Source organism: Zonotrichia leucophrys, chromosome 1A (assembly GCF_028769735.1).
Source record: "Zonotrichia leucophrys gambelii isolate GWCS_2022_RI chromosome 1A, RI_Zleu_2.0, whole genome shotgun sequence".
Classification (NCBI taxonomy): Eukaryota; Metazoa; Chordata; class Aves; order Passeriformes; family Passerellidae; genus Zonotrichia; species Zonotrichia leucophrys.
The window spans coordinates 71534076-71547826 of NC_088170.1; the positions used below are offsets into that span (position 1 = coordinate 71534076).

Below are 13751 nucleotides of genomic sequence, written 5' to 3' on the forward strand. Positions count from 1 at the left end.
CCTCACAAATGAATTCTCCTGGTTTTGAGGCACTGCCTCCCTCTAAATGCAGTCTGTGTCACAGGAACAACTGAGTCCATGGCTACAAGAAAACGTCCAGCCCAAAGGCTACTCTAAATCATCTCTCCCCATCCAATCATCTCCACAAACTCCGGGCCAAAGTCCTTATCTCATATCATCTCTCATCTCCTTTCTTATTCAGCTTCGAAGAAGATTAGCATTTTCGCAAGGCCCCAATCATGCAGGAAAGGGTTAAAAGTTTTCAGTCTCTGTCTGTCTTGGGAGGAGATGATACTCCCACACATGCTGCTGCTGCGGCCGGCCGGGCTCTCTCTCTCTCCCTCCCCTCTTCTCTTCCTGGCTGGCTGCCATCACATTCGGTGCTGCCGGCTCTCTCTCTCCGGGGGGGGGGGGGGGGGGAAGGGGAGTTGGCTGCTCTCCTGGGGGGGGGAAGGGGAGCTGGCTGCCCGATGTCTCTTGGGGCTCCCCCACCCTTCCATCCTTAGAGCCCCCTCGAAGCCCCCTCAAGCCCATCACTGTCCAGGCCCCAGGCCTTACCGCATGGCTGGCCCCTCCCCCGCCCAGCAGCAGCAGGCCGGGCGAGGGAGAGAGGTCTGAACTCCTCGGCCGCGATGTCCAAAAAGAGGAAATGTCAGGGCAGTGCCCTGCTTTTAACCCCTGTGTATTCTCGAAGGTGTGTCCAAACCCCACTAGCAACACCAGGTGTCAGTATGAAACCCAAAACCTTCATTGGTTTGACCACAGCTTCCCAGAATTCCCACTCCTTCCGGGTCAAACCATGACACTTGGGAATCCAGAATGGGAAAATTGGGATTCCAGCATGGGAAAATTGGATTTCCTGGGATTCCAAAATGGGAAAATTGGATTTCTTGGGAATCCAGAATGGGAAAATTGGATTTCCTGGAATTCCAGAATGGGAAAATTGGATTTCTTGGGAATCCAGAATGGGAAAATTGGATTTCTTGGTATTCCAAAATTGGAAACTTGAGTGAATCCTTTGGCTGCTCCCACCCCTCCCGCACATCACAAAATCCTTGGATCCCACAAAACCCCAAATTCCCTCACTTGGAGACGGATCCTGAGCTTTTGGTGGTGCCCTAAAACCAAAATCCCGGATTTTCCATGGATTCTGGAACTTGGGAAGTGCTGGAAAGGGCGGGAACGGCTCCGAGCTGGGATTTGGGCACCTGGGGTTTGTTCCTGATAAAGGGGAGAGGCTGGGGCTGCTCCTGATCCATGGAAAACTCGGAGAAATCCGGGATGGTGGGCTTGGAATGGGATGGGCTTGAAGGGCCCTTCCCACCCAAACCATTCTGGCATTTGGGACACTCAGAATCCATCCCCAGGGGTTTTTATGGATGTTGGGGATGGCAAAGGGAAGGGAGACCCTTCCTGGAGTGCTGAGATTGCCAGTGAAGCCCCCAGAGCCCAAAATTCCTTCCTGGAGAGGAGTCGGGGTGGGGATGGATCCAATGCCAGGCTGGGAGAGCTGGGAATGGAGGGAATTCCCTGGAGAGGGAGCCTGGGCTGGGATTTTGGGAAGGGATTCCCAGAGCAGCTGGGGCTGCCCCTGATCCCTGCAGTGCCCAAGGCCAGGCTGCACACTGGGGCTGGAGCAGCCTGGGATAAGGGAAGATGTCCCAGATGTCCCAGGATGATCCTGAATCTCCTTCCCATCCATTCCATGATCCCAAACACTGCCTCCAGCAGTCACATTCCCACCCTCCCCACCCAATCCCAAATCTCAGCACCTACCAGTCAGCCTTTTTCAAGCAGTCCACGATGGCCCCTCTCTCCAGGAGGAAGGACACACATTCCAGGTGCCCCATGGACGCAGCCTCATGGAGGGGTCTCTTGTAGTCCCCATTGGCCACCTCCATGTCCATCCCCACCTCCTGCACCAGGAATTCCAGCACATCCCTGTGTCCAAAGCGAGCAGCGTGGTGCAGGAGGGAATCTCCCAAACGGCCCCAGCGCCAGCTGCGAGCCTCTGGAACCTCATCCAGCCTCAGCTCATCCCGCAGGAGAGCCAGCTTTCCCTCCTGGACCAGCCTCAGGAGCCGCCGCAGCCTCTCCTGCTCCGTCATGGAGCCGGGCCTGAGGGGAAAGAGGCAAAAAATCAGGATTTTGGGGGATATCCTGGTTGGTTTGGGAGTTGTGATAAGGAAGATTGAGGTTTTCCCTCAGGAGAAGCAGAAATCTGTGTCTACTGCCAGAAAAACATGAATTTTTCCCTCAGGAAATCCACAAATCCCACAGCACATCCAGGTTTCCCTCCTGGACCAGCCTCAGGAGCTGCCACTGCCTCTCCTGCTCTGCCATGGAGTTGGGCCTGAGGAGAAAGGGGCCAAAAGATCAGGACTTTGGGGTATATCCTGGTTGGTTTATGGGGTTGAGATAAGCAGAAATGAGGCTTTCCCTCAGGAGAAGCAAGGCCTGGTGCCTTCTTCCAGAAAAATTGGAGGTTTTCCCTCAGAAAATCCACAAATCCCACAGCACATCCTGGTTTCCCTCCTGCACGAGCCTCAGGAGCTGCCACAGCCTCTCCTGCTCCACCATGGAGCTGGGCCTGAGGGGAAAGAGGTAAAAAAATCAGGATTCTGGGGTATATCCTAGTTGGTTTGGGAGTTGTGATAAGGAAGATTGAGGTTTTCCCTCAGGAGAAGCAGAATTCTGTGTCTACTGCCAGAAAAACATGAATTTTTCCCTCAGAAAATCCACAAATCCCACAGCACATCCTGGTTTCCCTCCTGCACCAGCCTCAGGAGCCGCCGCAGCCTCTCCTGCTCCACCATGGAGCTGGGCCTGAGGGGAAAAGGGCCAAAAGATCAGGATTTTGGAGGATATCCTGGTTGGTTTGTGGGGTTGGGATAAGCAGGAATGAGGTTTTCCCTCAGGAGAAGCAAGGCCTGGTGCCTTCTTCCAGAAAAATTGGAGGTTTTCCCTCAGGAAATCCACAAATCCCACAGCACATCCAGGTTTCTATCCTGGACCAGCCTCAGGAGCTGCCACTGCCTCTCCCGCTCCAACATCGAGCTGGGCCTGAGGGGAAAGAGGTAAAAAATCAGGATTTTGGGGATATCCTGGTTGGTTTGTGGGGTTTTGATAAGGAAGATTGAGGTTTTCCCTCAGAAGTAGCAGAAACCAGTGGCTACTTCCAGAAAAACGGGAGCTTTTCCCTCAGAAAATCCACAAATCCCACAGCACATCCTGGTTTCCCTCCTGCACCAGCCTCAGCAGCCGCCGCAGCCTCTCCTGCTCCACCATGGAGCCGGGCCTGAGGGGAAAAGGGCCAAAAGATCAGGATTTTGGGGGATAACCTGGTTGGTTTGTGGGGTTGAGATAAGGAAGAGTGAGATTTTCACTCAGCAGAAACAGAGTCTGGTGTCTACTGCCAGAAAAATGGGAGGTTTCCCCTCAGAAAATCCACAAATCCCACAGCACATCCAGGTTTCCCTCCTGGACCAGCCTCAGGAGCTGCCGCCGCCTCTCCTGCTCCGTCATGGAGCTGAGCCTGTGGGGAAAGGGTCCAAAAAATGGGGATTTCAGGGGATATCCTGGTTGGTTTATGGGTTGAGATAAGCAGAAATGAGGCTTTCCCTCAGGAGATGCAAGGCCTGGTGCCTTCTTCCAGAAAAATGGGAGGTTTTCCCTCAGGAAATCCACAAATCCCACAGCACATCCAGGTTTCCCTCCTGCACCAGCCTCAGGAGCTGCCGCCGCCTCTCCCGCTCCGTCATGGAGCCGGGCCTGAGGGGAAAGGGGCCAAAAGATCAGGATTTTGGGGGTATCCTGGTTGGTTTGTGGGGTTGAGATAAGGAAGAATGAGATTTTCCCTCAGGAGAAACAGAGTCTGGTGTCTACTGCCAGAAAAACATGAATTTTTTCCCTCAGGAAATCCACAAATCCCACAGCACATCCTGGTTTCCCTCCTGGACCAGCCTCAGGAGCCGCCGCAGCCTCTCCTGCTCTGCAATGGAGCTGGGCCTGAGGGGAAAAGGGCCAAAAGATCAGGATTTTGGGGGTATCCTGGTTGGTTTGTGGGGTTGAGATAAGGAAGAGTGAGATTTTTCCCTCAGAAGTAGCAGAAACCAGTGGCTACTTCCAGAAAAAACGGGAGCTTTTCCCTCAGGAAATCCACAAATCCCACAGCACATCCAGGTTTCCCTCCTGCACCAGCCTCAGGAGCCACCACAGCCTCTCCTGCTCCACCATGGAGCCGGGCCTGAGGGGAAAGGGTCCAAACAAATTGGGATTTTGGAGAATATTGTGGTTGGTCTGCAGGGTTGGGATAAGCAAGAATGAGGTTTTCCCTCAGAAGTAGCAGAAACCAGTGGCTACTTGCAGAAAAATGGGAATTTTTCCCTCAGGAAATCCATGAAGTGGCCTCTCCCTCAGGATAAGCAGCAATTTCCTTCTCCCTCAGAATAATGAAAAAGTTTCATTCTCCCTCAGGATAATTGAAAATTGCCCTTCAGAAAACCGGGATCTGGCTTGTCCTTCAGGAAAAGCAGGAATTTTCCTCTCCCTCTGAAATTCAGTAAGCAGTCACCCCTCAGTAAAAGCAAAAATTCCATTATTTTTCCTTGGGAAAGTTAGGATCTGGTCTCTCCCTCCAGAAAATAGGATTGTCTTTTCCTTAGGAAATCCAGAATCTGACATTTCCCTTAGGTAAAACAGAAATTCCTTTTTCCATCAGGAAACCCAGAAGTTTCTTTTTCCATTGGGATGCCCAGGAACCTCTGGAAAAGTAGAAATTCAGTTTCCCTGTGGAAAATCAGAAATCAGCCTTTCCCTCAGGAAAATAGGAAAGCCACATCTTCTTTAGGCAAAAAGAAATTCCTTTTTTTCCTTAGGGAAAACAGAAACCATAATTCCCTTAGGAAATCCTGAAATTCCCTTTTTCCTCAGGGAAAAATGGGCAATTTCTTTTTACTCAGGAAAACCAGGACCCCACCTCTTCCTCCAGAAAACCTGAAATTCTCTCTTTCTTTAGGAAAACCAGGAACTTCCTTTTTCCTTGAGAAAAAAAAGAATTAGCCACTCCATCAGGAAAAAGAGAATTTTGCTTTTTTATATGGAAAACCAGGAATGGGTTTCTCCCTCAGGAAAACCAGGATTTTCTATTTTCCCTCAGAAAAATTAGAAACCAGGCTCTCCCCCTGGTAACACAGAAATTCTCATTCCCTCTGGGAAAACTCCAAAATTCCTGTTCCTCTTAGGAAAGCCAGAAACCAGCTGGAAAAACATACATTTTCTTTTTCACTCAGGAAAACCTGAAATTCCCTTTTCCCTCTAAAAAACAAATAATTTCCTTTTCCCTGAGGACAGTCAGACACCAACCCCTCCTCCAGGAAAAGCAGCAATTCCCTTTTCCCTCCCAGACGAACGGGAAATTCGCTTTTTCCTCAGGAAAAAAACCAAAAAATTCCTTTTTTTTCTCAGAAAAAAACCAAAAAATTCTTTTTTTCCTCAGGAAAACCAGAAATTCCCGTTCCCTTCAGGGCTCCCGCAGTCCGGGATCCCCCCCCTCATTCCCTCCCCAGCTCATCCCAAGCCGCGCAATTCCCGCGGGAAAATTCCCGGTTTTTCCAACCCACCCGCGCGCCGCGGAGCGTTGGTGACGTCATACGCGGATGGACTGACGTCACCGCAAGGGCAGAGGTAAATAAGCCCCGCCCATCCCGGAAGTGCTGCGCCATTGGACAGTGCTGTGCGCTGATCTGGCTGCTGATTGGGCAGTGGGGAGGGGGCGGGGCCGGTGGAGAGCGCGGGGCCGCGAGCGCCCGGAGCGGGTGAGGAGGGCGCGACCATTTCGGGGCAACGTGGGGGGGACGGGGAGGGGGTTTCCTTGGGAATGGCGTTTGTTTGGGAATGCGGAGCCCTTGGGAATGAGGGAATGCTTGGAACTGAGGGTTGGCACTGAGGGCACCCTTGGCAAAGGCGGGGGATTGGTATTCAAAGGGTTTTTTGGCGCTGCAGGGGATCTTGGGAATGGAGGCTCCTTTGGCGTTGGGGGCACCGTTGGAAATGGGGGAATCCTTGGAATTGAGGGGTTTGGGAATGAGGGCACCCTTGGAAATGAGGGGGGATTTGGGATTGAAGGGGGTTTGGGTACTGTGGAGAAGCTTGGACATTGAGGGGTCCTTGGGAATAGGGGCTCCTTCGGCGTGAGGGGCCCTTGGGAATGGGGGAATCCTTGGGATTGAGGGATTGGGAATGAGGGGTAACAGGATGGGGGAGTGAACAGGGGGAATCTTGGCTGACAAGGGGTTAAAAGGGATTTCCTTGGGAATGAGGGAGTCCTTGGAATTCAGGAATTGGCAGTGAGGGCACCTTTGGCATTGAGGGTGACATATGATTATATGTTTATATATAATATATTCTATTAATATAGTAATATTATAATTATAATACTATAATAATTATGGAGTAATTATACTTACAGCTACAATATTATAATGATTATAGAATAATTTTATTTGTATTGTGATATAATATATTAACTATATTGTCATTTATAATGTTATATTATATTATGTTATGTTATATTATATTATAATATATTATATCATATTATGCTATATTATGTTATATTATGTTATGTTATATTGTGTTATATTATATTACGCTACATTATAAAAAATTTATAAATTCTATAATATTAATATTTTATTATTAATATATTCCATTAATATAATGATAATATGGCATCATATATTATAATATAATGGATAATATCCTATAACGTATTACAATATAATAATATAAATAACCCTATCATACTAATATCAATAATATAATTATAATATAAGACAATTACATTATATTATATTACATTATATTACATTACATTATATTACATTATATAATATTACATTACATTATATTACATTATATTATATTATATTATATTATATTATATTACATTATATTACATTACATTACATTACATTACATTACATTATATTATATTATATTATATTATATTATATTATCTATATTTTCATTTGTATCAAGAGGCAGCCACAGCTTCTCTAGGAACCCCTGGCTGGGATGCAATTCCTATCTAAATATACCCCAACTAAATCATACCCTAAATACCCAAACGAACCCATCCCTCCACAATAACTTGCTGACGCCCTGCGGCCTCTCACAATTCCAGAGGAGAAAATAAAATCTTGTTTTTTTCCCTTGTATCCCTCAGGATGCGGCGGCGGCGGCAGCTCACAGCCCCCGAGTGCGCGGCCCTGGCCCGGAGCCCCGAGGGCTCAGCCCCGCTCAGGCACCCGCTGAGCCTGCCCCGAGGAGGAGGAGGGGGAAACCGGGGCCTTCATCCCACCCACGGCACACGGAGACACCGCAGAGGTGCTGCTGGGACAGCCGGGAATGTGCCCTGGAGCAGGGAGGGATCTGAGAGAGCTGGGAATGTGCCCTGGAGCAGGGAGGGATCTGAGAGAGCTGGGAATGTTCCCTGGAGCAGGGAGGGATCCAGGAGAGCTGGGAATGTTCCCTGGAGCAGGGAGGGATCTGAGAGAGCTGGGAATGTTCCCTGGAGCAGGGAGGGATCTGGGAGAGCTGGGAATGTTCCCCTGGAGCAGGGAGGGATCCAGGAGAGCTGGGAATGTTCCCTGGAGCAGGGAGGGATCCAGGAGAGCTGGGAATGTTCCCTGGAGCAGGGAGGGATCTGAGAGAGCTGGGAATGTTCCCCTGGAGCAGGGAGGGATCCAGGAGAGCTGGGAATGTTCCCTGGAGCAGGGAGGGATCCAGGGAGAGCTGGGAATGTTCCCTGGAGCAGGGAGGGATCCAGGAGAGCTGGGAATGTTCCCCTGGAGCAGGGAGGGATCCAGGAGAGCTGGGAATGTTCCCTGGAGCAGGGAAGGCTCCAGGCAGAGCTGCCAGCACAGGGCAGGGCCTGCAGGGGCTCCAGCAGAGCTGCAGAGGGACTGGGGACAAGGCCTGCAGGGACAGCACCCAGGGAATGGCTCCCACTGCCAGAGGGCAGCCATGGGTGGCATCTTGGCAATGAGCAATTCCTGCCTGGGCTGGCATTGCCAGAGCAGCTGGGGCTGCCCCTGATCCCTGCAGTGCCCAAGGCCAGGCTGGAGCAGCCTGGGATGGTGGGCTTGGAATGGGATGGGCTTGAAGGGCCCTTCCCACCCAAACCATTCTGGCATTTGGGACACTCAGAATCCATCCCCAGGGGTTTTTATGGAAGTTGGGGATGGCAAAGGGAAGGGAGACCCTTCCTGGAGTGCTGAGATTGCCAGTGAAGCCCCCAGAGCCCAAAATCCCTTCCTGGAGAGGAGTCGGGGTGGGGATGGACGTGGCCCCCTTCCCACTGAACATTCCCTGCCCTGCCTGCAATGCCACCAAACCCCCAAATCCTTCCTCATTCCCACTTTTCCCCTTTGTGCAGCCCCGGGCCAGCAGAGGAAGATCTCGGATTTCTTTGGGGTGCTGAAGTCGCCGCCATCCGGGATGCCGAGGAGCCGCGGGATCAAGGAGCAGCCCCTGGATCCCTTTTCCCCTGGAGCTCCTGCTTCCTTCAGCCAGCCCTGCCCTTCCCTGCCTCCTCCCAGGGCACATTCCAGGAAAAGAGCAATTCCCAAAGCCGAGCAGGAGCTCTGGGAGGAACCTGAGGAGAAGATCCCAGAGCTCAGTGGGATCCAGCAGGAATGGGAGGAGCTGGAGGTGGAGCCCCTTCCCGATCCCCACTTTGGGCTGCTGGGCACGCGGAGCTGGCAGGTTCCTCAGGGATCCATGGAGGATCTCCCTCCTGAAATCCTCAGGAATATTTTTGCTTTCCTGCCAGTTGTGGATCTGTACCAGAACCTGAGCCTGGTGTGTCGCTGCTGGAGGGAGATAATCCGGGATCCACGGGTGAGGAACGTTCTGGAATCATCCCGTGGGATCATCCATCCTTTGTTTCCCTTTGTTCCTTTAGATCCCATCATTCTTCCCATGGGATCATCCATGCCCTGCCTGCCTCCTTGTTCCTTTAAATCCCATCGTTCTTCCCCAAATCCAGGAATTTTTAGGTCTCCTGCCCTTTTTCTTTGGTCTTCTGGACCAAAAGATCCGAGATCCATGAGTAAGGAACACCCTGGGATGAATCCATGGGATCATTCATGCTTCCTTTTGTTCCTTCAGGTCCCATCATTCTTCCCCAAAACTCACAAAATTTAGGTCTCCTGGCATTTTTTTGACCAAAAGTTGCTGCCCTATATCCAAAATCTGGGATCCACAAGTAAGGAACTCTCTGGGATCATTCCATGGATCATCCATGCCTCCCTTTGTTCCTGTAAATCCCATTATTCTTCCCCAAATCCACGAATTTTTAGGTCTTCTGCCTTTTTTTTGGTCTTCTGGACCAAAAGTTGTTGCCCCATATCCGAGATCTGTGGGAATGAGGAATGCTCTGGGATCATCCCATGGGATCATCCATCCTTTGTTTCCCTTTGTTCCTTTAGATCCCATCATTCTTCCCATGGGATCATCCATGCCCTGCCTGCCTCCTTGTTCCTTTAAATCCCATCATTTTTCCCCAAATCCAGGAATTTTTAGATATCTTGGCACTTTTCTTTGGTCTTCTGGACCAAAAGATCCAAGATCCATGAGTAAGGATCGCTCTCAGATGAATCCATGGGATCATTCATGCTTCCTTTTGTTCCTTCAGATCCCATCATTCTTCACAAAATCCATGAATTTTTAGGTCTTCTGCCATTTTTCCATGTTTATTTTGGTCTTCTGGACCAAAAGTTGTTGCCCCATATCCGAGATCTGTGGTAAGGAATGTTCTGGAATCATCCCGTGGGATCATCCATCCTTTGTTTCCCTTTGTTCCTTTAAATCCCATCATTCTTCCCATGGGATCATCCATGCCCTGCCTGCCTCCTTGTTCCTTTAAATCCCATCTTTCTTCCCATGGGATCATCCATGCCCTGCCTGCCTCCTTGTTCCTTTAAATCCCATCATTCTTCCCCAAATCCAGGAATTTTTAGGTATCTTGCCTTTTTTTATTTGGTCTTCTGGCCCAAAATTTGCAGCTCTATATCCAACATCCATGTTGGAACAACATTCCTTCCCATCCATGGAAAACAAAAAATCTGGAATATTCCATAAAATCCCCTTTGCAGATTTTTCCCTGTAGCGTTTTTTCCTCTCTTTTCCCCTCATTTTTTCTCTTCTCTTCCCCCTCCTCTTTTTTTCCCTCTCTCTCTTTTTCCCCCTCTCTTTTTCTCCTTTCCTTCCCCATCTCCCTTTCCCATCCCACTCCTTTTTTCCCCCTTTCTTTTTCCCCTCCCTTTTTCTTCCTTTTTCCCTTTTTTTTCCTCTTTTTCTCTCTCCCTTTTTCCCCTCTCTCTTTTCCCCCTTCTCTTTCCCCCCTTCCCTTCCCCATCTCCCTTTCCCACCCAGCTCCTTTTCCCCCCTTCCTTTTCCCCCCTGTTTTTTTCCTCTCTCTTTCTTCCTTTTTTCCCTTTTTTCTCTCTTTTCCCCTCTCTCTTTTCCCTCTCTTTTTTCCCTCCTCTTTTCCCCTCTCTCTTTTCCCCCTTCTCTTTCCCCCTTTCCTTCCCCATCTTCCTTTCCCATGCAGCTCCTTTTTTCCCCCTTTCTTTTTCCCATCCCTTTTTCTCTCTTTTCCCTCTCTTTTTCCCCCTTTTTTCCCTTCTCTTTTCCCCCTCCTCTTTTTTCCCCTCCCTCTCTTTTTTCCCCTTCCCCATCTCCCTTTCCCATCCAGCTCCTTTTCCCCTTTCCTTTTCCCCCCTATTTTTTTCCTCCCTCTTTCTTCCTTTTTCCCTTTTTCTCTCTTTTTCTCTCTCTCTTTTCCCCCTTTTTCCCCCTTCTCTTTTCCCCCTTCTCTTTTTTCCCCTCCCTCTCTTTTTTTCCCCTTCCCCATCTCCCTTTCCCCTCCATCTCCTTTCCCCCCCCATGCCTCTGAGCCCCCCTGATTTCTCCCTTTCCCCTGGATCCCCATTGGAATGCCCCGAGGTTATTCCTGTGTTTCCACTCCAATCCCTGATTTCTCCCTTTCCCCTGGATCCCCATTGGAATGCCCCGAGGTGATTCCCGTGTTCCCATTCCAGTTCATCCCCTGGAAGAAGCTGTACCAGCGGTTCCTGAGGAGGGAGCCCTCAGCCCTGCTGAGGGTGGAGCAGATCCTGCAGGAATTCTCCATCACCCAGGGGCAGCAGGGCTGCGTGCTGGGGCTGCTCAGGTGAGTCCTGCACATCCTCACCTCAAAATGCCAGGTTTGTCTTTGGGAAATGTGCAGGAAAAGGGATTTTCATAGGGAAAACCACTAAAAAAAGGTACAAAACTACACAAGATCCTGCAATCATGGAATTCTTTAGGGTGGGAAAGATCTGGATCCCACCATTCCCAGCACTGCCAAGGCCACCCATGTCCCCAAGTGCCACTGGGTTTTTTATAAGCCAAAACTTAGAATTAAACACAAGATTTGATCTGAGACCTTAGAATAAAATTCCAAATTTAAAAGCAGGAATGTGGGTTTATAGTTTAGGGCAAAGGCACATTAAAATAAATAAAGTTTTAGAGGTTAGGATAGAGAAGAAATAACGTAGCAGCAGTTGGTGAGGGTGGAGCAGATCCTGCAGGAATTCTCCATCTTTGTCTTCTGGGAAATGTGCAGGAAAAGGGATTTTCATAGGAAAAACCACTAAAAAGAGGTACAAAACTACACAAGATCCTGCAATCATGGAATTCTTTAGGGTGGGAAAGATCTGGATCCCACCATTCCCAGCACTCCCCAAGTGCCACATCCACAGTGCTGGAGCCTGAAATGCCAAAAACCCTCAGAACTTTGGGTTTTTTATAAACCAAAACTTGGAATAAAACACAAGATTTGATCAAATATTCAAACATTCAAATAAATAAAGTTTTAGAGGTTAAGATAGAGAAGAAATAACGTAGCAGCAGTTGGTGAGGGTGGAGCAGATCCTGCAGGAATTCTCCATCTTTGTCCTCTGGGAAATGTGCAGGAAAAGGGATTTTCATAGGAAAAAACCACTAAAAAGAGGTACAAAACTACACAAGATCCTGCAATCATGGAATTCTTTAGGGTGGGAAAGATCTGGATCCCACCATTCCCAGCACTCCCCAAGTGCCACATCCACAGTGCTGGAACCTGAAATGCCAAAAACCCTCAGAACTTTGGGTTTTTTATAAGCCAAAACTTAGAATTAAACACAAGATTTGATCTGAGACCTTAGAATAAAATTCCAAATTTAAAAGCAGGAATGTGGGTTTATTGTTTAGAGCAGAGACACATTGAAATAAATAAAGTTTTAGAGGTTAGGATAGAGAAGAAATAACGTAGCAGCAGTTGGTGAGGGTGGAGCAGATCCTGCAGGAATTCTCCATCTTTGTCTTCTGGGAAATGTGCAGGAAAAGGGATTTTAAAAGTGATTTTAATTTTTGCAGGAAAAATTATTGAGAAGTGATTTTAATAGGAAAAACCACTAAAAAGAGGTACAAAACTTTTCCTTATTCTGTTCCACAAGATCCTGCAATCATGGAATTCTTTAGGGTGGGAAAGATCTGGATCCCACCATTCCCAGCACTGCCAAGGCCACCCATGTCCCCAAGTGCCACATCCACAGTGCTGGAACCTGAAATGCCAAAAACCCTCAGAACTTTGGGTTTTTTATAAGCCAAAACTTAGAATTAAACACAAGATTTGTGTTTAATTTGATTTGTGTTTGTGCAGAGAAGATTTAAAAATAAAGTGTAATTATGATTGAGGCATCAGTGTGTTCAGGTGGAGAGAAGATTTAAGAATAAAGTATAATTATTATTAATATGAGTGTGTTCAGGTGGAGAGCAGATTCAAGAAAAATTATTATTGAGGCATCAGTGTGTTTAGATGGAGAGCAGATTTGAAAATAAAGTATAACTATATATATAAAAATATATTATAATATTATATATAATAAATATATATAATAAAGTACAATTATGATTGAGGCATCAGTGTGTGAACAGGAGATTTAAGAGTAAAGTATAATTTTTATTAATAGGAGTGTGTTCAGGTGGGGAGAAGATTCAAGAATAATTATTATTGAGGCATCAGTGTGTTCAGGTGGAGAGAAGATTTAAGAATAAAATATAATTATTATTAACATGAATGTATTCAAGTGGAGAGAATTCAAGAAAAATTATCATTGAGACATCAGTGTGTTTAGATGGAGAGCAGATTTGAAAATAAAGTATAACTATATATATAAAAATATATTATAATATTATATATAATAAATATATATGCATTATATATCATAAAGTACAATTATGATTGAGGCATCAGTGTGTTCAGGTGGAGAGAAGATTTAAGAATAAAATATAATTATTATTAACATGAATGTATTCAAGTGGAGAGAATTCAAGAAAAATTATCATTGAGGCATCAGTGTGTTTAGATGGAGAGCAGATTTGAAAATTAAGTATAACTATATATATAAATATAATATTATATATAATAAATATATATAATAAAGTACAATTGTGATTGAGGCATCAGAGTGTGAACAGCAGATTTAAGAATAAAATATAATTATTATTAACATGAATGTATTCAAGTGAAGAGGATTCAAGAATAATTATGACTGAGGCATCAGTGTGTTTAGATGGAGAGCAGATTTGAAAATAAAGTATAACTATATATATAAATATAATATCATATATAGTAAATAAATATATATAATAAAGTACAA

At 47.1% G+C, this 13751-nt stretch overlaps 1 protein-coding gene across 1 annotated transcript in view; it reads left to right on the plus strand.

Annotated features, from left to right (window-relative positions):
- Positions 1-7039: 7039 nt before the first annotated feature.
- FBH1 (F-box DNA helicase 1) overlaps positions 7040-13751 on the plus strand; it is a 34631-nt gene continuing 27919 nt past the window's right edge. Inside the window, 3 exon segments of the mRNA XM_064703100.1 lie at positions 7040-7389; positions 8441-8904; positions 11109-11239. Of these exon segments, the coding sequence (XP_064559170.1) occupies positions 7230-7389; positions 8441-8904; positions 11109-11239 (755 nt within the window). The 5' untranslated portion in view covers positions 7040-7229.